This window comes from Crocodylus porosus, unplaced genomic scaffold, assembly GCF_001723895.1.
Source record: "Crocodylus porosus isolate Cpor-Errol unplaced genomic scaffold, CroPor_comp1, whole genome shotgun sequence".
Lineage (NCBI taxonomy): Eukaryota > Metazoa > Chordata > Crocodylia > Crocodylidae > Crocodylus > Crocodylus porosus.
This window is the reverse complement of record NW_017728918.1, coordinates 35,415,643-35,440,691: the sequence shown is the minus strand read 5'-3', so window position 1 is coordinate 35,440,691 and position 25,049 is coordinate 35,415,643. Positions and strand designations below refer to the sequence as shown.

The following is a 25,049-nucleotide window of genomic DNA, read 5'->3' as shown; positions in this document are numbered from 1 at the left end:
ATGCCTCACCCTGCTGCTGCACCCCATGTCCCCCCCCCCCCCGGCAACACCCTACTCCTAGGCCCTCCACTGCGTCATGACATGCCTCTAGGTGTCCCCCTACTGCACGATGCACTTCCCCGCTGCACAGCAACCAGATGCTGCAGCTTACCCTAAGCTTCTCAGCCATGAGCTCTTCTGCTACATTGTGACACTCAGGCATCCCGGGCTGCAGGTTACCCCAACACTACAGGCTACAATGAACTGCACCAACTGTTCCCTTGGGCAGGGCAAAGGGAGGAATGAATGGAAGTGTGTAGCATGCAGCTGCTGCTGCTCCCAAAACAGCCAGGTGGCCTGCTGGCAATCATTTCACCCCTCAGGGCTGTGTGCTGCCCACAGGCTGCCAGCTGTACAGACAAGGTTTAACTGATAGTTGTTCCTTAGGATTTGTGAGGAGCTGAAATTGGCTTAAAACCACATTGGCTCAGTACTCTGTTTGGGCTGGAAATCTCACTGAAGGAAAGCCAATGTAGCACCAAGACTAGGCACCTTGGCTGAAGTTTATCCCAAGTAAAATTGTGGAAAAAATAGAAAGGGAAAATACCCTTAGGATCAAGTAGAAGCCTGAAGATAGTAAACAAAAAAAATACTATTCAGAAATTAAATTATGAAAGAGCACAATCTTCCAAGATAAAGAGGGATACTTGGTAATGCTGCTTTTATAGAGTTCAAATAATACTGAAGGAAAGGACAAAAGAGGGCATAAAGTATTTGTTGTAATTATACTTATTACAATATAATTACTAAGACCCAAATCAAGATTGGGGCCTCACTTTGCTAGATGCTGTATAAATGGAGTACTAGGCAGCGCCTGTGCCAGAGAGCTTACGTTATAAAGACAGGCATTGGGTAAGATGGTATAATGCACAAGCAGAACCATGAATGAGATGGCAGGAAATGAAACATTAGTTCCACTATTTTCTTTTTTAGTTGGGGAAGGACATTTAAATGGAAAGGAAAAGAAGGGAGTGAAAAGGACAGGGCAGGGTTAAAGAGGGTCAGATGGTAGATGAAGAGTGAAACTGAGGTCAGGGGTAAGTGGAGGGAGAAAGCAAATGGACTGATGTAAAAATTACAAGAGCACTACGACGTCTGAAGGCTTTTGCCGTGGCTGTTCAAGCTACCTGGTTCCTGAAGATCATGTGGTTGGGGTAAAGGAGGTATCACTTTGGTTCTAGTGCCTCCTTTATGGAGAAAGGTATTTTCTAGTAGTTTTGGGACCAGGGAAATGTTTTTCAAGGGGAGTGGTGGCTTTAGCTGGACCATTATACCACAGCACATCAGTCACAAACTGGGTTGTTTCTGTGCTTAGAAGTTAGACTGTCTGGCTTTGTTTTTAAACAAAATGTGAACAAAAATAGTGTGTTCCAGCTGAAGAAGTTGACTAGTGGGGAACTACAGGATTATGTATCACTTAAGGATTATATACTTCCAATTAAAATGTACTGTTTTACAGAAATGTACTGTATATATGCAACTGAAATAGGTTTTTTTTTAAAACTCATTTCAAAATATGTCAACATCAAAACTTTCCTTGTTAATGGATGTTATATTGAAAATTTTGCTTTTATTATACCTTAAGTGTGTTTATATAAACACTTACCTCAATTCCAATTTCAAATCCACCACCGAGGCCAGCTATCCCTATTGCAGAAGGAGCAGACCAGCCTGAACCACATGAAATAAGATGCACATTACAAGCCAACCAGTGATAGGTTATATATGTTAGATAACTCAAAAAATGCAAGTGACTGAACTGAAAACAGCTGTATTAGTATTACAGGAAATAGATTTCATTCAGCATCTTTTACGTTGAATAATATTTTATTAGGCAACCTGCTTAAAAAGTTTTGAAAATATACACACAATATACAGTAAAATATCTTTCAAACTTCTGAAATTTAAGTTCAGTTAAACTTTTGGATTTCAAAATTGATTAAAAAGTATTATTTTCACACAAAACTTAAGAAATTTGAAAATGAGGATATTTGTAGTAGATATATGCTACTGGCTTTTTTGGGAGGGACAAAGGGGTAGAGGGAGGTAACTATACTTTGTAGCTGTCATGATTTTCTGATAATAGTTAGTTCCCAGCAATTACTACCTATGGTTGTTCGCTATATTTTTGTAAATGAAGGGGAAATTAGTCTCCACACTTAACAGAGTAGAAAAGCAGGAACTTACTGCTTACTGCAATTTGTCATTGCCTAAAATGAACTGTTTCACAACACTGCAGTGAACTACCATGTACTGAGTTTCCAATGCTTGTTACTTAATATTACTTACTGTAATACTTGTGTGGGTAAGTATTGATTTCAAATACAAACAAGCACTTAATCATTAATCAATACAGACAAATGTGTTTTGTTAACTTGGAAACAAGAAAGAAACCATTAGTGTCAGAAAGCACTGTAGTGACATACAGGATTTTTTAAATATACTCCTACTACCTTTGTAACACAATTTCATCTCAATTTCTTTATTTTGTCCTTCTTATAATACATGGCATTATGTGATAAGATTGAACTGTAGCTTCTAATGTTCTGAACATTTACAGAGAAATAACTGGAGTACGTTACTTCAGGGAAGTACACAGTTTTGCGACTGAGAATAAGGTATGTTTTTCCCTGGAGCATGCACTTCCCCAAACTCAAACTATGCAGTGCTCAAACTGCACGAAGACTGGACTAAACTTTTAGCATCTGACTTGGGGCTTGCTATCTTGTTTCTCAGAGTATCTTATTTTTCTAAATAGCAGCTTTGAAACTGACAAGACCTAATTCCATCAGGGCTGGTGAAACCAACAACTCCTAGTCAGTTTCACCAATTATGCAGTTGGAGGAAATACAATTTACTAAACAGCAAGTAGGGCCAAAAAGTTCCTATGCACTTAAATGATTTATACAGATGATGGATGTTTATAATAGAAGTGAAAAAGCAAAAATTGGAACCTGTGTCACCTTATGTAGTTAAACTAATTAAGTACTTATCCTTTATGCATACAACTAAAGTATGCGTCACAATGTTTCTAGCTCTGGCACTTAATAAAAATAACCACTAACTATTACTATTTTAGAGTTCTTTGTCCATGACAGCAGTCCTGCACATACATGGCATTCATTGCTTTCTAAGACAAGAGAGAGATCTCTAAACGAAGATATTTTGCTATTTTTAGGTAAACCATTGCTTTCTCAATAGATTTAATAAATATAAGTAAATATATATTTATAAATACATAAATTTCTAAATCTGTGATCAAACAAATGTACCCTTTGAAGGATATACTACCCCTCAGAAGGAAGGGCTGGAATCTACTACTGAAACAGTCAAAGCAGAATCGTAGAGGGCATGTATTCCATGCAGGGGCTTGGCTCTTGAGTCAGAAGATGAAGAGCAGGAGAGCAACTCAAAAGTTGTGCTGGCTACTATAAGTGGTAGGCTTTTCCAGCTAAGTAAGCAGTCTCAGAATCTTGCAGACTCAAAGACAGAGAGCTCTGAAATTGCTTCCTGTGGTAAAGGCCTTATGAAATATGTAGTTGGGATATTATCGAGGGCAAAGAGTTGCTTTGTTAATTTGTTTTGGCTTTTCCCTGCTTGAATTCTTTACCACCTAAGCAGTATAACCAATGAAGCTTGACCCATAAACATTTTCTTTTAGGAAGTGGGGATAAGTATACTACTTGCTTTCCAATCCACTAAGACTCTGGACTGGTGACATATTTATATCAGCGAAAACAAGTAGTGGAAAGACAATGCAAACCTTTACAGCAAGGTAACTTCACTATTTGGTGTATCTTGAAGGAATCTAGGGCAAAAAACTCTACTGGTGTATATTACTGTGGATTAAAACATTGTGTACATCCACTCCACGATTAAAACATTGTTTGTGTACATCCACTCCACAGAGACCACCTGCTAAAGGCACAGCCTTGCTCCACCTCTATCTAGTGGCAGAGCACAGCAAGACCCACCTATTTTGAGACATAACTGAGGATTTTTCCTCATCTCAGTGTACACCTAATTGATGTAAATTACACTGGGATGTGTGTGTCTGCTCATGCTATACAGTTAAAAGATGGTAACAAATTTAAAACCGGACCCTTTTTTCTCTGCATGGCAGACCAACTCCCTATTGTATGACCGTAAAGCATAAAACTTAATATCATTTTAAAACAAAAGTAGGTGTTTTTATTACTGCAGCTACTACATATACCCTTTGAGACTGATGTACCCCCAGGGCAGATAATGCAGTCAGCTGATCTGTGCTCCCAGCTTTGAGAGCACTTGGGAGTCAAGGACCATTTAGGGCACTACAGGAACCAGCCACAAAGTTATTACACATGACCCCGGCCTCCCCTGACACTGGTAATATGGCAGAATGAGTATCTGATCCCTGATCTCACAGGCATGCCTCCTGTTATGCACGTGTAGCAAGCCAGGAAACGTGTTGGGATCATGCATCAGATCCCATGGCACCTTTAACTAAACATCTGCCGGGGCCTAATATATGTTGGCAAAATAAATATAAAGGATAGTAACCTTCAGGCTTCAGAACATATCCAAACCAGTAAGTTCATATGGATACCTTATTACAAATTTGTTCATTATGAGGATGTCCCTCATTGTTTTGATGCATCTAGCCCGTTAAAGACTCTACTTGTACCAAAAAATGTACCTATTTTCCAGCAAAGAGGCTTAAAATACCTAAGTCTGATCAACAACAGTGTTAACAGCAGTGCAGTTGCAATGTTTCTAATCATTTCTAAGTTTCAAACTCTTCTAATGTAAAAAGCAACCTTTGAGACAAGACATTGAACTAGACATATTGCTGGTCTGATCCAGAATGGCATTTTCTATATTCTACTTCGTTTAAAGAAAAAACAAAGAAAAATGACTTACTTGCTCTGAAGTTCCCCCCTGAGATAGAAAAAGAAAACATAAACTTACTTCCATTAGGAAGACGAGCTAATACAATCCCGCTGCCTCCTCGAGCAGTTACCAAGAATCCGGCTTTGATAACAGATAAAACTGCAAGGCCTTTTGCTTTAGCTATTACATGGGCTGAAAAGAATGAAACATAAGCTAGCTAATAAACATTTTTAAAAGAGCACGAAGAATATATGAAAACAGAGTAAAAAAACAGTCACACTTAACAATTCTGAATTAGAAACAATAAAAAAAACTAGTGGTTCTCAACTTTTTAGAGTAAAGACACCCATTAGGAAAGGCCTACTCTTAGCTTTCACTTGTTTTTTGATTACAGAAATATACTAGCACAATTCTTCTTGTTGCAAAGAACTGAGAAAGACCACAACAGTCAGAATGCTTGTTGATTCTAAAGACTTCTATCTGAAAACTCTGAGTTTACTTTGTGAATTTTGTAGGTGTTTGCACACTCAACAGTACTAATACTAGGCATCAGCCTTAAAAGGATCTTGCAGCATCCCAGTGTCATTGGAACCCTGGTTGAGAATCACTGTAAATCTGAGTAACAATTCTGAGTAAAACTTAAGAAATAACACAAAATTGTGAGCTAAATCAAGTTGTGTCTGCATTTCAGCATATGGTAAAGAACCTGGCACCATAAATTAACCTACTCTCAGTGCATGCTGCTCTGACTATACTGCTGAAGGTACCTGAGCTTAACAACAGATACCTCTGCAGTATTCAATATGTGTGTGTGTGTGTGTGTGCGTGTATATACACAAATATCTATATAGATATCTATATAGCTATATCTATAGATACCTATCTATATCTATATCTATCTATATATATAAAAAACCTAAAGTGAAATACAAAGATGACAGTGAAGACAAGACATTGTGCTCAATGCATTTTTAAGAGGGAGAAGTTTGAAATTAAATCATATGGCAGTCTAAGTACTGTATAGGATTTAATACTTGGTGACAAAAAAAATGAGATCAGAAAATCAACTGTATTGTCTTTAGATAACTTTTTTCTAAAATGTAACAATTGGAAGCTACAAATGCAGGATGAAGATAGAAGATATGAAAAAAAAATACAGAAATGGTAGCAGTGGCAGAAATAAAGCCAGACAGCAAAGAATACAGAGAGGGTCTGATGTATTAGCATAAAACTAGCACGAGAATAGAAAAATCATTTATGTTCAAGGAGTTATTCAAATTCACACTTGTACATCAGAGAAGAACCACATTCAGATATCTGCTGAAATTTTAGCCCTGTAACAATGTCATCAGAAAATACGTAAACTGAGTTTTTTATTCCATCTTGATTATTCTAGTGACATTAATTTGCTACAGAAATACAGGGCATATTCACTATATCTGGTCTTCCTTAGTTGAAAAGCCCCATCCAGGCATGGAAGGACTCTCTTACATCAACACTCTGGAGAGGAATTAAGCTGCAAGAAAGATGTATTGCTGACTGCCTAGAACACAGTGAATCTCACCCCTTACTAGTAAATTAAGGGAAAAAAGTATGTGTGTGTTGAAAACAGATATAAAACAGATAGGGTCCAGGTCTTCATTCCTCTCAGGTAAATATAAAATTAAATTTGTAAATATTAGTGAAGCCAATGAAACTTTTGCTTGGGTGAGGATAGGAAAACTGAACCATTTAATTACAGTGAAGTGTTTTCTTTACTAACCAGGTATAATCTTATCAGGTCCATTTCTAGAAGTTATTTCTGTAAATTCTCTTAATATTTTTGCTGCCTTTTTAGCTTCTGACTTCAAATTGGATGGTATAGGGTTATTCACTGTAAAACATAAGAAAAAGTAAAATGTTGACAATATTGAAATGAGTTCTCCAGATCCTTTAATTCTTCTTATTCATTTGTAACATTATGTTGCTGGCTCTTGCCTCCATAAAAAGTCAATGCAATCTGTTTGAACTAGAAAGGGGAAAAAAACACACCAACTAAAGCACAACTACATGGAGGGTGTCTACACAAGACGTTTACTGTGGAGCTGCCTAATTAGCTCTGGAGTAAAACCTCACCTTCTATGCATGCGATGATATTAGGACAAAGTATTTACAAGTAGTATCCTGCAGTGGAGTTCTTTACTTCGCAGCAATGCATGTGTAGATGCTGATGGGGCTGGCTGGGGCACAAGGGAGCAATAAACTCTGGAGCAATATGCTGTAGAATTTTTACTGCTCTGCCTTAATAGCACGTGTAGATGCACCTAATATAAGCAAGTTGAAATACTTGTCCATGAATCACGGAACAAACAACATTACTTTATTCAGAAACTTCCTTTATTAAAGAGATAAGGCTCACAGCTTAAGAACAAAACTTGAATGAGATATTTGAATATAATCTTAATTTTTTTTCTCTTGAATTGGTTCAGACATATGATGCTTCCTGAACAAACACTCAAATCTTCCACATATCAGTGGATGTGAGAGAGTTGGTTGGAAAAGGCATCTTCTGAAATTGGTTTTCACTGGAAAACTTACTAATCAAAATTGAAACCAGTTATGGGTATATACCAATTTCAATAGAAGAGAATTCTGATTTAGGGCAGGGACTTCTGGTCAAAAAAAGACAGACTCTCACTGCTCCTCCCCACAGCATACAGTATTCAATGTCGAGAAATGGAACAGCTCCCGGGGTGGTGGAGCATGGAGAGAACATCAATAGCCTGGGGTTAAATCATTCAGCTGGCAACAAAGTTTGGACTAGGGACACAAGCCTCTGCTTTGCATATTCCAGACGTGCACCCTAATAACCAGGGTATTGGTTACTCTGCTGAGAATCTCTCCAGTCTCTTCTGAGGAGCTATTCCACTTCATATAAATTACATAATATTCACGGACATAGAAAATAAGGTTGATGTTATAGCTTGGTGGTTATGTCACTCACCTAGAATTTCTAAGTTCCTTATCTTACACAATGAGATCAAAGATATGAACCTGGGCTAGTTATATTGCTATGGTACCTCATTTCCAGGAATTGTCAAGTGTAGAGACAGAGAAAGTAGGCGGAGCATGCTTCATGGTGGTACTCCTTTTGGAATGTGTTCAGTCGTTTTTTTCAGAAAAAAGATGGACAAGTTTTTGGCTTTGTTCCATCATGGAACAGGAAAGTTTCCAAAGCCATGAACATTTTCATAAAGATAAAAATCTATTCTCATCAGTTCTACTGAAGAACAAATCTTAGGATTTTAATTGATTATGCAGAACATATTAAACAAAGTAACTGAAACCTAGATTCATGAACACTTGAGAGAAGTCTAGATAACACACTGGGCTTTATGTTGAGAATACAATCCATAGCAGCTCAAACACAAACCATAGCAGCTCAAAAACTGTTCCAAAAACTACCAAACATGCTTGATCCATATTTTAAACTTCAATTTTAGGACTTGTATGGATTTGAAAAAACATTCAACAGATAAAAATAAAGAAATCGTACACACACACAGGAGGCAGGGGATACGTGATTTTCTTAGTGGTATTAAAAAAATTACTCAAAATGAGTAGAGATCTCTGGAATTCACACTGGAAGTGCATGGCGGGTGGCTTCTTTAATCATGGAGTTTCCCCCACCACCCCACACCTCCATTGATTGGTTGAAGGGCCCTGTCCCTCACTGCTTGCCACCTATGCCTGATGACTGGGAGGCAAAAACTACAGTTTTAAATATGCTGTGGGTTTCACCTCCTGGCCATCAGGTGCAAGCAGCAAGCAACTGGGCCCCTCTGCTAATCAGTGGCAGAGGAGCACGCAGGGAAAACTCCAAGATTAAAGAAGCCATCAGGCCACACACTTCCAGACAAATTCTGAAGATCCTTAAGATAAGTTATATCAGTAGAAGATTCAGATGGATGTATGTCCATTTCAAACCAATTACTGCTTCTGCTACTGCTCCCACTGCTACGAACATACTAATGGATTAATCAGTCTAGTTACCTATACACATTTCACTATTCCAAGATTTCTTGAATACATGGGTGTGGGGGGATGGGGTGGACTACCTGGTGCTGGTCCCCCGTATCCTCTAGATGGCCCCTGGAGAAGAGGGGGGATCCGCTGTCTGTGTCGTGCTTCCACCGATCTCGCCTGCCACGACTTGATGGAAATTTGGGGGGTTCATCTGTCTGGGGAAGCGGGCCGTCAGGATGCGGTCTCTCAACTCTAAAGTCCAGGGTCCTGAGGGCTCCTCCTCCCCTACACCCTCACCCGGTCCTCCGGGTTAGCCGCCCTCTGGGTGGCTCCCTACAGGGGGCTAGCCCCTAGTAGGTCACAAGGTCGATGACACAAGATATTAAGTCACTCCACACGTAGATGCCCGCTTCTCTGGGGCGGAGGTTATTTTCCTTCTCCCAATAGCCTTCGGCCCCAGTCGGGTGGGGCCCCTGGGTCCCTTAGTCTGTCCACCAGTCCCGCAGTGGGGTTCCGTCCTCCCGCTGCAGGACCCTATAAGAATCCTCACGGTACCTGGCTTAGGCCGGGTGCCGTTGCCTCCTGCGGCCCTGGGGTCAACGTACCCCTACCGCCTGACGCTCGCGACCCGGGGGCAGGTTGGGGCTTACCTCCACCCCCGTGGGTCTTGTTAAGTGGCCAAATGGCCTGCAGCCGCCGGAGAAGGGTCTTTCCTTTGGGGCTCCTCTTACCAGGAAACTCCGGATCTGTGGCCACCGGCTCTGCTGCCAACGGCTCCGCCGTCCTCGGCTCTGCGGCTCCCGGCTCTGCCGTCTCCGGCTCCCAGCTCCGCTGCCACCGGCGTAGGCTCCCACTGGAGCCTCTCCCTCCTTCTGTTTGGGGTTGGGGGGCTCCTTTTATCTTCCTGGGCTGGTCCCGACCTGGGTCTGTCCGGGTTCCGGGAAGGGAAAGGCTCCCGAGCCCACTTCTGGGTTCGCACCGGGAAGTTAGGCGGAACTCCGCCGTTTTCCGCCCGATCCTGGCCCCCCGGGACCTTGACCCCTTCACAATGGGTCCCCTCTGCTGAAATGCTAGACATACCCAAGTAACCCCAGCTCCTAGAAAATTCACAGACACTGAATCAATTACATGCCCTATGTAATTTTCTGTGCAATTCCATCAGAAGCCCTTGCCTTCTCAGGGACAGGAACATGCTCAGTTTCATCTTTCCAATAGCCACAATCTGGACAATGGAAGAGTTCCACAAGAGCTTCTACAGCAAAGGAAAGTAAAATAATGCCATTAGGGTACTTCATGTTGCTCCAAAGCACAGGAGTGGCAATAGATGTATGAGAACATTGAGAGGTCTGATCAAATACTTATTGCATGATATTTATGACTTTAAACCTGGCTTCTGCCCAAAATACTTACATAAAACACTATTGTATATTGAAATTTGACCACAGCCCAAGCCTGATATGCCTTCAAAAACCATGGACCTTGACCAGAAGAAGTCCCACAGACAGCACAGATTTCTTAACAAGGCATATGGTCAGCAACACAGAAATGCAGAAAGAAAAATGCAAGATGCAGGCAGAGTGCACTGCAGAGAGCTTCTTCCAGTAAGTATTACAAGAACCTTTTATTATAACAATCTACCTGATCAGTGTCTATTTAGAAAGCTTTTTTTCAGGTACAGTTTGCCCAGTGCCACATGCAATAAACAGAGATGTGGGGTGGAAAAATTTCCAGTGCCTTATTTTTCCATGGGAAATTTTCTGTGGAAGGAGATACACCAACTCTTTCAAAATTTCCTGAGATAGTCAGACAACTGAATGAAAATCTGATGGAGCTTTTGCCTCCTTTACCTCTATCCAAACAAGAAGTTGTAGTAAAACAAATGCTTACTAAGAGATCTGAGTTTTCCTCTCATCCAGTTCATTTGGCAGCAAACCTTTTGGATCCTCAACATAGAGGACAACATTTATCAGAAGATGAATTATCTACTGCTCTCGACACAATTATGGAAGTAGCTAAGAATGTCCCCAACATTGATGAAATAGCCATGATGACAGACATTGCTGAGTACTGTGCAAAAGAAAACCTTTGCAGCAAAGACATCATTTGCCAGGCAGCAGAGAATATATCTCCTCTCACATGGTAGAAGAGATATTGTAACACCTGACTGTTGTCTAGGATTGCTCTAAGGATCCTAAGCAGTCCACCAACAGCAGTTCCTTGTGAACAGAACTGGAAGGTTTTCAGCTCAATCAAGGCAAAAAAGAGGAATAGACTAACAAATAAATGCACTGCTAAGCTTGTTTCTATTTGTCAAAATCTCTTGCTTCTGGAGAATCAGTCAGAAGCACAATTAGTGAAGAAGATGCAGTGTGATGAGTAGTTGCCCTTGCCCATAGACTCATTGGTAAAACCATCCTTCAGTGAAAGACAATGTGGTTCAAGTAGTTCTGAATCAGATTTGCCTCAATCTGATTGTGAAATGGAACTAATAAGTGTGAGTGATTCTACAGATAGTGACAATGAAACTGGAGGTGCCGCAGTGACCTCAGTGGAATAGCGTTAAACTCTATTGAAGTATATGAATCAATAACCACAGCATATCGTGCACAGTTTTTTGGGTGTGCTAAAATTAGTGTGTCAACAGTTTTCAGTGCCTTAGTTTTCTTTCCTTAAATTTAAACAAGCAACATAAGAGAAGTACATGCTATTGTGTATTGTCTTTACATTTTTACAAGTATTCCAATAAAAACAATTTCTTTCCACATTTTTACAAGTATTCCAATAAAAATAATTTCTTTCCACATTTGGAATTTCTTTCCAAATTCAAAGCTTTGAATTTGTTTGAATATAACATTTAAACCACGTTAAGTGTGCTGTATTCAATTTGTTCCTAATAAAATATTTCAGTTCAAATATGTGTGGCTACTGGGACATAAAATTAACATAGGTGTACTTTTTTAGTTTTGTTTACTGAATATAAGTCAAATAAACATGGTAAATCAGATGAGATTCTATTTAGGGTACTGGAAAATTTTCTGGAATATTTTCTAATTCAAATTTTTCCAGAAAACCCACATCTCTGGCAGCAGATGAAACAACAAGGGAAGAATACACCCAACTCTTTGCAGTTTTTAAAAACCCTCCATTTGTTTCCTTTTCTGCCTTTTTTTTCAGGTCACAAGCAAAAAGTAACAAACCTTGCTTCTCTGAGCATGTTTGGACAAGGAAAGGAACATGCAAGAAGGGACGGTGGACACAACGCAGGAGACAGTCAGTAAGAAACAGGCTAAAAATGGCTGTTTGAAGTCCTTAATAAAGCCAAGAAACTATGAGCTTGATTGAAGCTCCATTGTCAGAAAGAGACTGAAGGCACTGGAGGAGAGCAGTGCTTCCTGGTATCTGAGCAGAAGCGCAGCACCCGGCAGGGAGCATTCTCTTAGGGATGCATAACCTACGGGAGCCTCAGTAGTAACCTCCCACCCCAACCACGTGTGGATGCACCTTGTTGTCTGTAATGCTGCTCACTTTGCAGGTTGGCAGAGAGTAGTTTTTCTTTTGAAGTCCATGAGGGTACAGGAGGAATGCAACCTGTGTAGGTCAGGTGGAAAGGGCACACAATGAGAGGTGTGGGTCAGAGGTGTTGTGTATGGGGATGAGTAAAGAACCCCTAGAGTAAGGGCAGCATGGAATAAAACCATTACTGCAGTCTAGCATGGTTTTCCACCCAAGAAAAAAATAGATTTTTAATTGATAATCTGCAAACTTTTTACTGATGACTACTTTTTTCTTTTTACTACGATTTACTATACTTTAAAATTTGAACCCAGCTCTTGTCCAGGGTCTGGCAGAAGGGTTACATTTACACTAGTCAATACATGTTCGTAAAAGTATATTGTTAGTAAAAACAAAATGATCATCAGTACAAAGTTTGCAGATTGCAAAAAAAAATAACAACTATAATAAAGTCTTGGGTTAGGAACTCTGGCAGAAGCAGGCAAAACTGGTGGAGAACCATGATGTGCAATATTCAGAATGCTTTCCTGAAGCTGCTGAATGCAAAATACTAGTAGGCACTTTCACCTGGCATCTTCAGTTTCCCCTAGCTTATGTTCAGTACTGTACTGTTCTGTTCAAGAACAGCACTCCCATTTTTTTCAAGAACAGTCATGTTCTGAGCTATACATTTGCAATCCAACTGCACATACCTGTTTGCTACATGTTCTCTCATTTCAAATCAAGTTTACTATTTGCAGTTGCAATCAGCTGAAATTTCATTCAGATGCATCTTCCCTAATATATATTATTCAAAAAACATGCATGATACAGATCAATGAGCCCAAAGATTCATTTCTTCCCCTTGTCCCCTCCCCTGCCTCAGACAGCTCTCAAAGTAGGAACAAGAAACTTCTGTGGCCCTGAGGGGCATTTGGAAAAAGCACTTATTCTGGTTGTTCAGAATATGCTAAGACTGAAATATTCGGTCTCTTTTTTTTCTTTGTTCAATATATAGCAAACAGCTCCTTTCACTTACATAAATGTCAAGAAAAAAGTTTTCATAAACGTACAAGACTCAGCTTACCCTCTACTTTCCTGAACAACAATTGAAACCATTCATGCTTTTAGTGGTTTGGAGAACAAAAGTTCTTTTAAAAAATGTAGATAGTGAGAGAAAGTTGGCAAAGATCCTCACATAAAAGATATAAAGTAGACATGCTACATGATAACATAACCTTGAAACATTTTTTTTTCCAATAACAAGCCTCAGGTCCTGAATGGGAAGAGGCAAACAAGAGGTACATGGGACTTAGTGTCCCCTATTACATGAACAATTTGGGAAGGCTAAATATTCAACAAGAGCAAAAATAAAGAAATAATTTAGATGCTTTTTTGACACTGATCTGCACCAATGTCTGAAAAGATACCCTGTAATGTTCAACATTTTTGGTGCAGGTTGTGCAAAGACATTTACTGTATTTACATGAATTCAAGAAGACTTTGAATTTAAGACAACTCTCCAATAGTGAGATTCTATACATGGAAAAATTATAAATTGGGTATATATTTTCCATGTATAGAATCTAATTATTGGAGGGTGATTTAAATTCATCCCCCCGCCACTGCTACAGTGGGGAAAGCGCTGGTAGTGGGTCAGACATTGAGGGGGCAGGCAGCCTGACTCTACCCCTTGCTTCCTCACACTTGTCCCCACTGCCACCTGCCCCCTTTGCAGTGCCTGTATCCCGCTTTGTGCCAGCTGCTGCAATCGCTGCTGTATGGCCAAGTTGGGGATGGAACTACTGTATGTTCCATGCCCTAGGCTGGAATGGTGCTGGGGTCAGGGAGGGTAGGGCATAGGCTGTGGGGTTTAGGTGTGGCAGGGCCAAGGCAGAAGTGGTTTGGCAGCTGTTGCAACTTCAAATCTGGCCCTGACCTGGGCTCAGCACCAGAGTTGGAGCCACAGCAGCCACCTGCCCCGCACTCTACCTTGTACTCAAATCCAAGATGGGGATTTTCCCCCATGTTGAGTTCTTGGATTTGGGTAAATACGATACCTTCTCAGCAATGCCCTGTGTTCTCCTTAATCCCTCTTAATCCAGTTACCATATGTTTCTTTCGTAGGCTTCCTGCTTCTGATAAAGAAAAAACAAAACAAGAAATGTTTTTAATACCTCTACTTAATTTGTTTTCACATGATGAGATAAAAAGATTGTTTGCTGACGAATGGAATATTACAGAGGAGTAGAACAGAAGCTCTTCATCTCTCTGTTCTCAAATACAAAAGGAGTCAATGAAATTAAAACGGCTAGAAATTCAATATTATACTTTTTATTGTCATGGAAAGCAAGACCTAACATTTAAGATTTAGTTTAAATTTAAGAGAAGACTTTGCTCCATTCCATCATCTTCTATTTTCACACAGTCCTTTAAAACTTACATACTACTTCTGTTATTTTCCATAATCTGTTTTTTTGTGCAGCATTTGTCACCATAAAATATTAAGAATGTTTAGAGTTGCCATAACTAGTGATGATTAACATTTTGGAAGGGATGTTAAAATACATGCTTCAGAGCTTACACACTAACCAGCAGGTCTCATTCCAATGACTGTGGGCATATGTTTACCTCAGGATTTATATACCATCATCTGGTTCTGGACAGTAAGCAGGAGTTACACTACTGGTCTAGCCAGAACTGCTATTCCTATGGCATGGAAATAAAGCAATGCCATCAAGCTTCAATAAAGAAAGCATAGCAAATCTATTACCATACTAGAAAACGTTACTCAGAATATTTCTGCTGGTGCACAGTACCCGACACACTAACATGTACAGTTGGGTATCTTCACCAATGCAGTGTGTCCTCATAGGCAGAGACTGAACTGGCAAAAGACGTGTACATATGTCTCAAGTCAATCTGGTACATTGCTTTGTGGGCAGTTTTACTGCACTTTATAGAATTTGCCTCCAAACCCCCACAATTTACTCAGAGGAATGCTTGCATGTCACAGTCTCTTTTATCCTATTCTTTAAAATCCATGCATTTTCTGTGTCATTTTCCATACTTTGCACTTCTGTGCTATATTTTACTGTCTCTTTGCCATCCTGCTGGCATACACACCATCGATGAAATGTTCAACAGAGTTCTTTCATGTGTCTGAGAGACAAGGTCGACAATTCTTCTGTATTTAAAGGACTTCAACAGCTTCCAGAACAGTCATTGGTGAGAACATAGAATCGTAGAGAATGAGGGTCAGGAAGTCATCTAGTTCAACCCCCTGTTCAAAGCAGGATTTATAAGCCTCATTTATATCATTCCAGCCAGTGGTTTGTTGAGCTGGGCCTTAAAAACCTCCAGGGATGGAAATTCCACCACCTCTGGAGGTAACCTGTTCCAGTGCTTCGCCACCCTTCTAGTGAGAAAGTTTTTCCTAACACCTCCCTTGCTGCAACCTAAAACCATTATTGCTTGTTCTCATATCTGCTACCACTGAGAACAGTCTAGCTCCATCCTCTTTGGAACCCCCCTTCAGGTACTTAAAGGCCGCTATCAAATCCCCTCTGTCTTCTCTTCTGCAGACTAAATAAGCCCAGTTCCCTCAGCCTCTCCTCAGAAGTCATGTGCCCCAGGCCCCAAACCATTTTTGTTGCCCTCTGCTGGACTCTTTCCAACTTGTCCACATCGTTTCTGTAGTGGGGAGCCCAAAACTAGACACAGTATTCCAGATGTGGCCACACCAGTGCTGAAGAGAGGAGAATAATCACTTCCCTTGATCTGCTGGCAACACTCCTACTAATGCAGCCCAGTATAGTGTTAGCCTTCTTGGCACCAGGGGAAAACTGTTGAGTCATATTCAGCTCATCGTTCACTATAACCCCCAGGTTCCTTTCTGCAGAGCTGCTGCTCAGCCAGTTGGCCCTAGGCCTGTAGCGGCACATGGGATTCTCCATCCTAAGTGCAGGACTTTGCATTTATCCTTGTTGAAGCTCATGACATTTTTTTCAGATCAATGCTCCAATTTTTCTAGGTCACTCTGAATCCTAATCCTACCCTCCAGTATATCTACTACACTCCCAAGCTTGATGTCTCCTACAAACTTGCTGAGGGTAGATTCCATCCTATCTTCCTGAACGTTAAGGAAGATATTGAACAAAACGGACCCCAGGACCAACCTCTGGGGCACTCCACTTGACACTAGACCTTGAGCCATTGACCACTACCCATGGAGCCCAATGATCCAACCAGCTTTCTATCCACCTTAGTCCATTCATCCAATGTCCAGCTTTTCTAAACAGTCCCTAAGCTGTTCTTTTACCACTGTGGGCTGCTCACCTTCTCCCTAAACTGTACACAGCCAGGTGCAGTAGTCTGGGAGCCGAGCTTGCCTGTCAAGACTGAGATAAAAAAGGCACTGAGTTCTTCAGCCTTTTCCTTATCATCTCTCACTAGGTTGCCTCTCTCATGTAATAATGAACCCACACTTTCTCTGACCTGTCTCTTGTTGCTAACTTTCTTGTAGAAATCTTTCTCTCTCCATGTCCCTTATTAGCTGCAACTCCAATTGCACTGTGGCCTTCCTGCTTTCATCCCTGCATGCCCGAGCAATATTCTTATACTCCTCCATAGTCATCTGTTCAAGTATCCACTTCTTGTAAGCTTCCTTTTTGTGTTTAAGCTCATCAAAAAGTTCTCTACTAACCCAAGCTGGTCGCCTGTCACATTTGCTATTCTTCCTGCACATCAGGATAGTTTGTACTTGAACTCCCAGTAAGGTTTCTTTAAAATACAGCCAGCTCTCCTGGACTCCTTTCCTCCTCAGACTGGCCTCCCAGGGGATCCTACCCATAAATTCCCTGAGGGAGTCAAAGTCTGCTTTTCTGAAGTCCAGGGTGCATACTTTGCTGCTCTCCTTTCTTCCTTTTGTCAGGATCCTGAATTTGATCATCTCTTGATCTTTGCTGCCCAATTTGCCGTCCACTTCTACATCCCTCACCAATTCTTCCCTGTTTGGGAGCAACAAGTCACAAGCATGGCCCCTAGTAGAGGTGGTGGAAGGTAGGGCTAATGGGGCTTACTTAGCTCCCCCAAACACTGCTCCAGTCACACCACCGCCATGCCCTACCACCGCAGCACTGCACCCAGTGCCCCCGGTGTGCATTCCTCCACCATGTACAGCAGCAGCATACGCCAGCCCTGCTACATCTATGTAAGCGGGAGGGGTGGGGGCCAGGCAGCACGCTCTGCACTGAGCCCTGCACACCCGCCCCACATACTATTTTCTTCCAACACATATGGCCACTAGTTAGTCTCTCCAACACTTGCACTAGGAAGTTCTCTACAATGTTCTCCAAAAACTTTCTGGATTACCTGTGTACTGCTGTATTGCCCTTTCAGCATGTCAGGCTGATTGAAGTCTCCCACGAGAACCAAGGCCTTTGATCGGGAAACTTCTGTTCATTGTCTGAAGAAAGCCTCATCTATCTCATCCTCCTGGTCTGCTCGTCTATAGCAGACCCCCACCACAACATCACCCTTGTTGCTCTGTCCTTTAACCTTAACCCAGAGACTTTCAACAGGCCTATCTCCAATTTCATACTGAAGCATTGACCAATAAGAGCTCTCTGACCTACATATTAGATTGTGTAAGAATTTATTGACTAGTTTGCACAAAATCAAGTGATACTTCTGGGCCTGTGAAAAAAATGCACTAGGATGGGATGGTAATGCAAATCTGGAATCTTAAGCAGTGGCTACAGAACCTTTGGATGTGGAGGACCACATTTCTAGAAGCCACACTAGCCCTCTAGCCCAGAGTCATCAAAACAAGAGCTATTTTGACAGTGGACAAATTTGTAGTGCAAGCTTGCTATTGGTCAGTAAACAATCAATTTGATGTTAGGATGTTTATAATGAAGCAACTGTCATCTGGATGTGCAAGGCTATTAAGCATGTCTTACTGTTTACTTTTGTGATTCTCCATACAATAAGCAGGAACAGGACCGATATCTCAGTTTTAGTTTCCACTCTGATCTTGTTCTGAAGTATCTGAATAAAAGTGGGTGGCACTGTCACAGTTGGCATTTGTGGATCACTAGGAACATTTGAGTAACACCTTTAGACAGTAAGGAAGGGGAATACTTTCATTTGTAGAAAATGGGTCTTTATTTATTTATGTTTTGGAAATCTTGCAGTCAGGGACATTCTTTCCTAACCTGGAACATTATGATCCCGAGGTCAAGTGATTCACAGACCTAAAATACCTCTCGCTTCCCTAGTTCATGCTACCATGCACCTAGCTCTTGAATAAAAGGAAGGAAAGATCTAGCTAGGACCTAAGTAAGTGCAGGTTGACTCTTCAAGGTACATCTGACAAACTAAAAGAATGTTTAAGATGTCTTGTGACTAGGTGTGGTTGCACCAAGCTGTAATTTTCTATTTCACAGCAGAAAGGAGACAGATGACCAGAGGCAGCAGGGAGCCTCTAGAGCTCAGCAAAAGCAGAGGCTGCATGTTACTGGCTGCTCTGATTGGCAACTCATAGAGGGTGCACACAGGTACATGTGCACCCCCTGAGATTGGCGGTGCATGCCCTGCAACTGGCTGCTGCCAACGCTGCCTGTGGCGCCTGTGGGCAATTGCTGTTCTCAACCCCTATCCCCCTAGCCACCAACACCAGCGGCAGTGTCTGTGGGTCGTCACAGATTGCCACTGGCCGTCGCTGCCGGCAGCATCTGTGGGCGATCGCTGATGGCAACCCTCCCTCCCCCCGGTGCCGGGGCTGCCTGTGGGAGCTCCCCACTTGCCACTGCTGCCTGCAGATGGTCGCAGTGCCCCACTAGCCTCCGGGGCATGCATCATTCATGGCTGCTCCTCTCTTTCTTTCCTTTCTACTGAATTCTATAGGGAAGAGGGGAGTAGGGAAGGAAAGAGCCGAGACCAGCAGGCTCCAGAGCTACTTGAAAGCAGGGACTTTGGATAGAGCCTGCACCAATCAGTGCTGAACTCACAGAATTTGCAGCACATGTACAGCTTCCTTCCTAATTTCATCCCTGCATGCCCAACCAATGCTCTTATACTCCTCCCTAGTTATTTGTTGAAGTTTCCACTTCTTATAAGCTTTCTTTTTGTGATTTAGTTTACTGAAGAGTTCCCTGCTAAACCAAGCTGGTCTTCTGCCGTAACTTGCTATCTTCCTGTGCATCAGAATGGTTTGTTCCTTCACTCTCAGGCTAGGGACAGACATTTCACATAAACTGGTTTAAGTGATCAGAAACTGGTTTAAATCTGTAACAGACCAGATGTTCAGTGCACATAAACCAGTTTGAGAATGGCTGAAACTGGTTTGAGATAAACCTGGCTGAATGTAGTATCAGACTTAGCTGGTTTGGCTCAAACTGGTTTATGTAATGTCTGTCGCAGACCCCTTGCTTGTTTAAGATAAACCAGACTCCCTCAGCATCCCAGCATGCTCTCTTGGCTAGGCGGGGTTCTCTGCTCCATAGCAGGGCTGCCCTCCACCCCTTCCACTCCCTGGCTACAGCTCCGGCAGAGACTTGCAGGCATAGCAGTGTCTGCCTGGCTCCCTCCTGATATCCCCTCCCTTCACCAGTACCCGCTAAGCAGGGATCCCTCGCCCCATCTTATACAGACACCTCAGTATTAGCTAGCAGACCACATGCTGGCTACGGTCCATGCTGTGGCAGACAGCAGTGTTGGCTTAAGGCTTTTTGGAGCTAATCAACAGCTCAGCTGGTAATGTCCCTTCATTCCTTCTTTGTCTAAGAAGAGCTTGAACTAATGAGAGAGGCTGTTTGTTTTCTGATGGGGTGATAAATGCTCTGTTATGAAGGAGGGGGAGGAACCACTCTTTAATCTTTCTGGAGCCTGGCCACGCCTGCCTCAGCTCAGCTGTGTGGAAGGGAAGGGAGGGCTGTTCTAGCACCCCCCAGCTTCTAGCCTGAGCCACTGTAGGCATGTCCCTGCATGTCTGGGATGTCTGTAGTTACAAACTGATTTAGCCTAGATAAGTTAGACTAACCTGCAAAGATTGAATCAATTCAGGCTCAGGCTTTGTTAACGTCTGTCTATAAACTTACTGGGGGGACCAGCAGGGAATGGGAGAAGCCCTATTCCCCCGAGCACTATCCAGAGTATCTAGGAATAACGGCCACAAGTTGATTGAGAATAGGTTCAGGCTAGACATGAGGAGGCACTACTTCACAGTCAGGGCAGCTAGGATCTGGAACCAACTTCCAAGGGAAGTGGTGCTCGCTCCTACCTTGGGGGTCTTCAAAAGGAGGCTAAATAATCACCTAGCTGGGGTCATTTGATCTCAGCATTCATTTCTGCCTATGGCAGGGGGTCAGACTTCATAATCTGCTCAGGTCCCTTCCGACCCTAACAACTATGAAACAACTATAAAACTAGCCTCAGTAAGGCTTCTTTAAATTATAGCCAGCTTTCCTAGACTCCTCTGCCCCTCAGCCTAGCTTCCTAGGGGATCCTGCCTATGAGTTCTCTTTCCTTCCCTGAAGCTAAATACAAAACAATAGTAGCGTTTGCAAAGTTTGACTGGAATCTTTATAGGAGAGACCTTCTTCACCTTTCAGGTTTGTTGAGTGAAAAAAAAACAAACCACAATATGCTATTTTCTTCAGAAGAGGAAATATTTTCAAAGACACGGCAATTGACTTGTATCAGCCATCCCACAAAAACCTTCATGGAAAACAAACCCAATGAACCACAAACACAAAGACATATACAACGTTTACACATTTCTGGACCAGGTAACATGTCACATCCCAATATATGCTTCCAGATTTCCACCACTGTTGTTGATACCACTATAGGAGGTGTGCATCACATCATAAAAAGAACCAACAAGACACATCTTAACATAAAAATTAAAATAGTGTGGTTAGACAAGCATTTTTGTGGGTGATATGTTTTATTGGACTACTCTTTCTAATAGTAAATACATTTGATATAGTAGATGTGTAGATTGCATCATACTGATGCCAGTTTTGTTATTAACTGCATCATGAATTGGGAGTTACAGTAGACCATAAGCTGAATGAGAGCCAATAGTGTGCTCTTGTTGCAAAAAAAGCTAACAGCATCCTGAGTTATATTAACAGGACTGTCACTTGCAAATGAGTGGAAGGGATTTTTCTGCTCTATTTGGTAGTGATGAGACTTCACCTGGAGTAGTGTGTATAGTTTTGGAACCATACTTCAAGGATATAGACAGTTTGGAAAGAGTGCAGTGCAGTGTGACAATGATTACAAGCCTGGGAAGCAAGACTTACAAAACAAGGTTGAAAAAGTGGGGTTACTTGGTCTGGAGAAGAGAAGACTGAGGGAGGATTTGATAACAGTGTGCAAATACCTGGAAAGTGACTATGTATAGAAAGGATCACTGCTGCATCCCAGAGTGGAGAAAGAAGGCTGGAAAAGTTGCCTAACCTAAGGACGCTGATCAAATTCATGACTCACAGAAGGGGTGTGATCAGATGGAGGCAAGAAGAGTTCAGGATTCAGTTATTGCAAAGATCTGTAACTCCAGTTCTGCCATGAATGACAGTAGCATGGGGCTGAGGCTGAGGCAGTGGCAGCAGTGGTGGTGCCAGCTGGGGCTCAGCTGGGCCAGCACAGGGCCAGGGCCCACCGGTGGCCAGGGGCCTTTGGCAGCACTAGGATGGGACCAGGGCCCTTGTGGGCCCCAGCCCCAACCCAACACTGCCAATGGCCCCAGACCAGCAGTGGCACCATGCTGGGGCCAGCAGGAGCAGTGGTGAGGGCTGGAGCCAAGTTTGCCAGCAGCTGGCACCACTGCTACAGCTGAGGCCTGGGTCCAGCCCGGCCTGGCTCCAGCTGGCTGCTGGGGCAGTCAGCAGCGCAGGGATGGAGCCGGGGCCTGAACAGATCCACGGCCCTGGCTTCAGCCCCATCCCGGTGCTGTCGATGGCCCTGGCCCGGCAGTGGCACTGTGCTGGGACTGGTGGCAGTGGCAGTGAGGGCTGGGGCTGGGACCAGGTCCGCCAGCAGCTGGCACCACTGCTGCAGCTAGGGCCTGGGCCCAGCCTGACCTGGCCCCAGGGCAGTCAGCAACACAGGGATGGGGCCGGGGCCTGAGCAAGTCCATGGTCCTGGCTCCAGTCCCATCCCGGCACTGCCCACAGCCCTGGCCCGGCAGCAGCACTAGGCTGGGGTGGGCAGCAGCGGTACTGGCCAGGGCCGGGGCTGGGCTTGCCAGCAGCTTGCCTAGGCCCCAGCCGTGGCAGTGGTACCAGCTGCTGGTAGGCCCAGCCCTAGCCCTCACCGCCACTGCTGCCGGCCCCAGCCCAGCGCAACTGCCGGGCCAGGGCCATCGGCAGCATCAGGATGGGGCCGGGGCCAGGGCCAGGGCCTGCGCAGGTCCACAGCCCCAGCCCCGTGTGGGCCCTGGCCCGGCAGTGGCACTGGGCTGGGGCCAGCGGCTGCAGTGGTGAGGACTGAGGCCAGGCCAGCCGGCAGCATGTGACTGGGCCCAGGGCTGTTGGCAGCACAGTGTTGGGGCCGGGGCCGTTGGGGTGCTGACAGCCCCTGACCTGGGGGCGGCACTGGGCTGGGGCCGGGCCCAGTGGCACCAGGCTGGGTCTGGGGCCTGAGCAGGGTTGGGGCTGGGGGTTCTTACCCAGGGACTCTTACCTGGCTGGGGTCTGCAGCAGTGCAAGGCTGTTCCCAGGCAGCCCGTGCTGGTCCATCTGGGCACAGGCTCTTCCCACCCCTCAGAGCAGGAAGCAGTCTGCATGCCAATCAAAAGCATGCTAGGTGTCACCTTCGGGCCGAACCCTGACATAGAACTTTCATAGCCAGATGGACTCTGTCTGGGAAATAGGACTAAACAATCTAGGCTAGGGAGGAGCTATAGCTTCAAATAGGTAGCCATACTGAGTTAAACACTAACCACAATGAATAAAAAAAAAAAAATCAACATTTTTTAAATGAAAAAAATCAGATTTTTACTTATATAAGTTTTTTTTTTTAATTGCATTTTTTGTTAAGACGCTTCTTAAAAAAACGTATATACAGATAGTTTTAATTTAAGATATGTTAAAACTCAAAGGTATCACAATGGACTAGTGATTATAACTTCTAATTATGTACTATTTGAGACAATATATTCATGTAATCTTTTTAGAAGTTTTATAAATAAGTCGTAACAGGCCATGGACTATATTAGGGGCCCAATTCTTTGGGATTCCTAGAGGCTCCTCTATAGGCTAGTAAAGATTAAATAAAACCACTCTATCCAATGGGATTCCATGCTCAGTCTAGAAGATGCCATTAAGCATCTCTGTGATGCTCAGTTTCAGTTCTTAAACTGTGGATTTGTGTCTCCAGAGATCATAGGCAGACAAGGTTCTTTGGGTAGATGTGATCTCTTTTATTAGACCAACTAAATAGTTGGAAAAAATGTTCTTTGCAAGCTTTCAGGCACAAATGTCCTTCTTCAGGCATAGGGAGAGTTTGTTCATAGACTTCATAGACATTAGGGCTGGAAGGGACCTTGAAAGATCATCAGGTCCAGCCCCCCGCCCCAGGGGCACGAAGTCAGCTACAGTCAAAGGATCCCAGCAAGATAAGTATCCAAATGTTTCTTAAGAGTCCAGAGTAGGTGCCTACCCCACTTCTACAGGGAGTCTATTCTAGACCTTGGGGGCTCGGACAGTAAATAAGTTTTTCCTTATGTCCAGCCAAAACAGTCTTGGAGCAATTTGTGACCATTAGACCTTGGTATCCCTTGGGGTGCTCTGGCAAACGGGTGTTCCCCCAGGTCCTGATGCAAGCTCCTTATATACTTATAGGTTGCTACCAGGTCCCCCCGAGCCTTTGCTTTTCCAGGCTGAAGAGTCCCATTGCTCTCAGCCTTTCTTCATGCTACACTTGTTAGCACCACGGCCAAAAGGAATTGGAGGTCATGATTGACCACAAGATGAACATAAGCCACCAATGTGATGTCGCAGCTGGTAAAGTAAGCAAAACTCTGGCTTGCATCCATAGATGCTTCTCAAGCATATCCTCCCACTGTACTCGGCCTTGGTGAGGCTGTATTTGAAGTACTGCATCCAGTTCTGGGCTCCACAATTCAAGAAGGATGTGGAAAAGCTTGAGTGAGTCCAGAGAGCCACGTTAATAATCAGAGGGCAGGAGAACAAGCATTATCCAGAGTTAACATCCTAACAACAGTATATGGAGATGAGAGAACAGATCTGATTAAGCCCTGTTGGCTCTCTGTAAGTTTGTGTAAACAGGGTCAAGCCCTTACCTCTCTCTAGAAGTGCAAAGTTTCAAGAAATTAAATGAATAAGGGATATCAAACAACAAGAATGCCTTTTTTTTAAAATCATGATTTCCAAAAATCAGGGGACAGCAGATTAAGCTTGGGTTTGTAGTCTGTTTACAATGTGATGGTGTCAAGTCAACAGAGAAGAAAACACAGGACTACAGCTCCAGTTCCTGGCCACCTTCCACCAACCCAGCAGAACAAATAGCTACCTGTGGGAAAAACCTGCAGCACCCTTATAGGCTCGGCAGTGCTACGTTGGTTAGCACTACAGAAGAAAGAGACTTGGGGGTCATCATTGACCACA

The 25,049-nt window shown here is 43.2% G+C and overlaps 1 protein-coding gene across 6 annotated transcripts in view; it reads right to left on the bottom strand.

Annotated features, from left to right (window-relative positions):
* SH3YL1 (SH3 and SYLF domain containing 1) overlaps window positions 1-25,049 on the bottom strand; it is a 95,997-nt gene that overhangs the window by 62,829 nt on the left and 8,119 nt on the right. For all 6 annotated transcript variants that reach the window (XR_002101582.1, XR_002101581.1, XM_019537467.1 and 3 more), the window contains exons 2-4: window positions 6,674-6,784; window positions 4,990-5,103; window positions 1,646-1,710 (exon numbers count right to left, since the gene is read on the bottom strand). Coding sequence is in view for 4 of the 6 variants with exons in the window: in XM_019537467.1 (XP_019393012.1) it covers window positions 1,646-1,710; window positions 4,990-5,103; window positions 6,674-6,784 (290 nt within the window). In the remaining 2 variants the exon portion in view is untranslated. The remainder of the gene's footprint in view (window positions 1-1,645; window positions 1,711-4,989; window positions 5,104-6,673; window positions 6,785-25,049) is intronic.